Source organism: Cariama cristata, unplaced genomic scaffold (assembly GCF_000690535.1).
Source record: "Cariama cristata isolate BGI_N322 unplaced genomic scaffold, ASM69053v1 scaffold39706, whole genome shotgun sequence".
Lineage (NCBI taxonomy): Eukaryota > Metazoa > Chordata > Aves > Cariamiformes > Cariamidae > Cariama > Cariama cristata.
Window position 1 is genome coordinate 1 of NW_009623364.1, and position 1,088 is coordinate 1,088.

The following is a 1,088-nucleotide window of genomic DNA, read 5'->3' on the forward strand; positions in this document are numbered from 1 at the left end:
TCGGTCTCCGCCGGTCGCTGTAGCCGGGCGGTGGGCTGCGGGGCAAAACCGCCGCCTGCTTTGCGAAGCTGCTTTTGTTACAGTCATTCTGATTTTTTGCTGGTTTCTTTCTCAAGCTTGCCAACACAGAGGAGTATATAGATGGTGCGCTGTCTGGACACCTGGGTGAAGTTTTGATAAGGTAATGAGGGTATTTACGGCAGAGACAGGGTCTTTCTGAATCTTCCTATTACTTGCATTAAAACTTGTATTGGTGGGTGCTGTGTTTCTTGTCTAACTACAACGCTGACTATTAATGTAGCTCTTATGTGAAGGCTATGAATGCATAACTTTTATGTTGCAATCCCTTCTGGGGGGAGGAAAAATGAATTTTTTAAATATTTCTAAAGAAGTATTTATAATCCCTTTTTTTGGTAACTAAATACTTTAGTTTTTCTGACTATTGTATACTTATTAATCTGTTGGCATTATATACCGGTGCATTGCTACTGAAAACGTTTTGCATTCTTGTAAGTTAAACTTGACCATAACTGTTAACCTAAAAGTAAAAATTCCTTGTACAGCATTGTCAACCAGTTACTACTTTTATAAACTTGGGAGGAAGCGGGTGTGTGTACAATTGTAATGAACTTTGTGGAAAAGCTGCACAAGGTCAACAGCAGCAATTTGTTATGGAGGATTTGGCTGTTGCCAGGCTACATGCAGTCAGGAAAATGCTTAAAGCGTTATACGTGGGGAAAATTCTAACATTTACAGCTAAGGGAACTCTTGGTTCTGTTTACAGGTGCAATAATGTTTTGTACATCAGAGGTGTGGAAGAAGAGGAAGAAGATGGAGAAATGAGAGAATAGGTGTTTTGTATATCTGGAAATAAACTTTTTTTTTCCTTTTTTTTTTTCAATTTTGTAATAAGGTGTTTACTTTTTTTTCTCATTGTGTTTTAATATGGGGGAAGTTAACCCTTATAAAGGTCTAATCCTTTACTGGTGCCCAGAAAAACTAATGCTGAGGGAACAGGCAATTATTTCAATTTAAAGCTGAAAACATTAGAATGAAAAGTGAGTATTTAAAAAAACAAACCCAAAAGA

General features: G+C 37.4%; 1 protein-coding gene across 1 annotated transcript; it reads left to right on the plus strand.

The window, feature by feature from the left end:
- Nucleotides 1–116: 116 nt before the first annotated feature.
- SNRPF (small nuclear ribonucleoprotein polypeptide F) lies at nucleotides 117–851 on the plus strand (the record flags this gene model as incomplete). Its single annotated transcript, XM_009702703.1, has 2 exons — nucleotides 117–181; nucleotides 785–851. Coding segments are annotated over 2 exons (132 nt in total), but the record flags the coding sequence as incomplete, so codon positions are not given.
- Nucleotides 852–1,088: the final 237 nt, after the last annotated feature.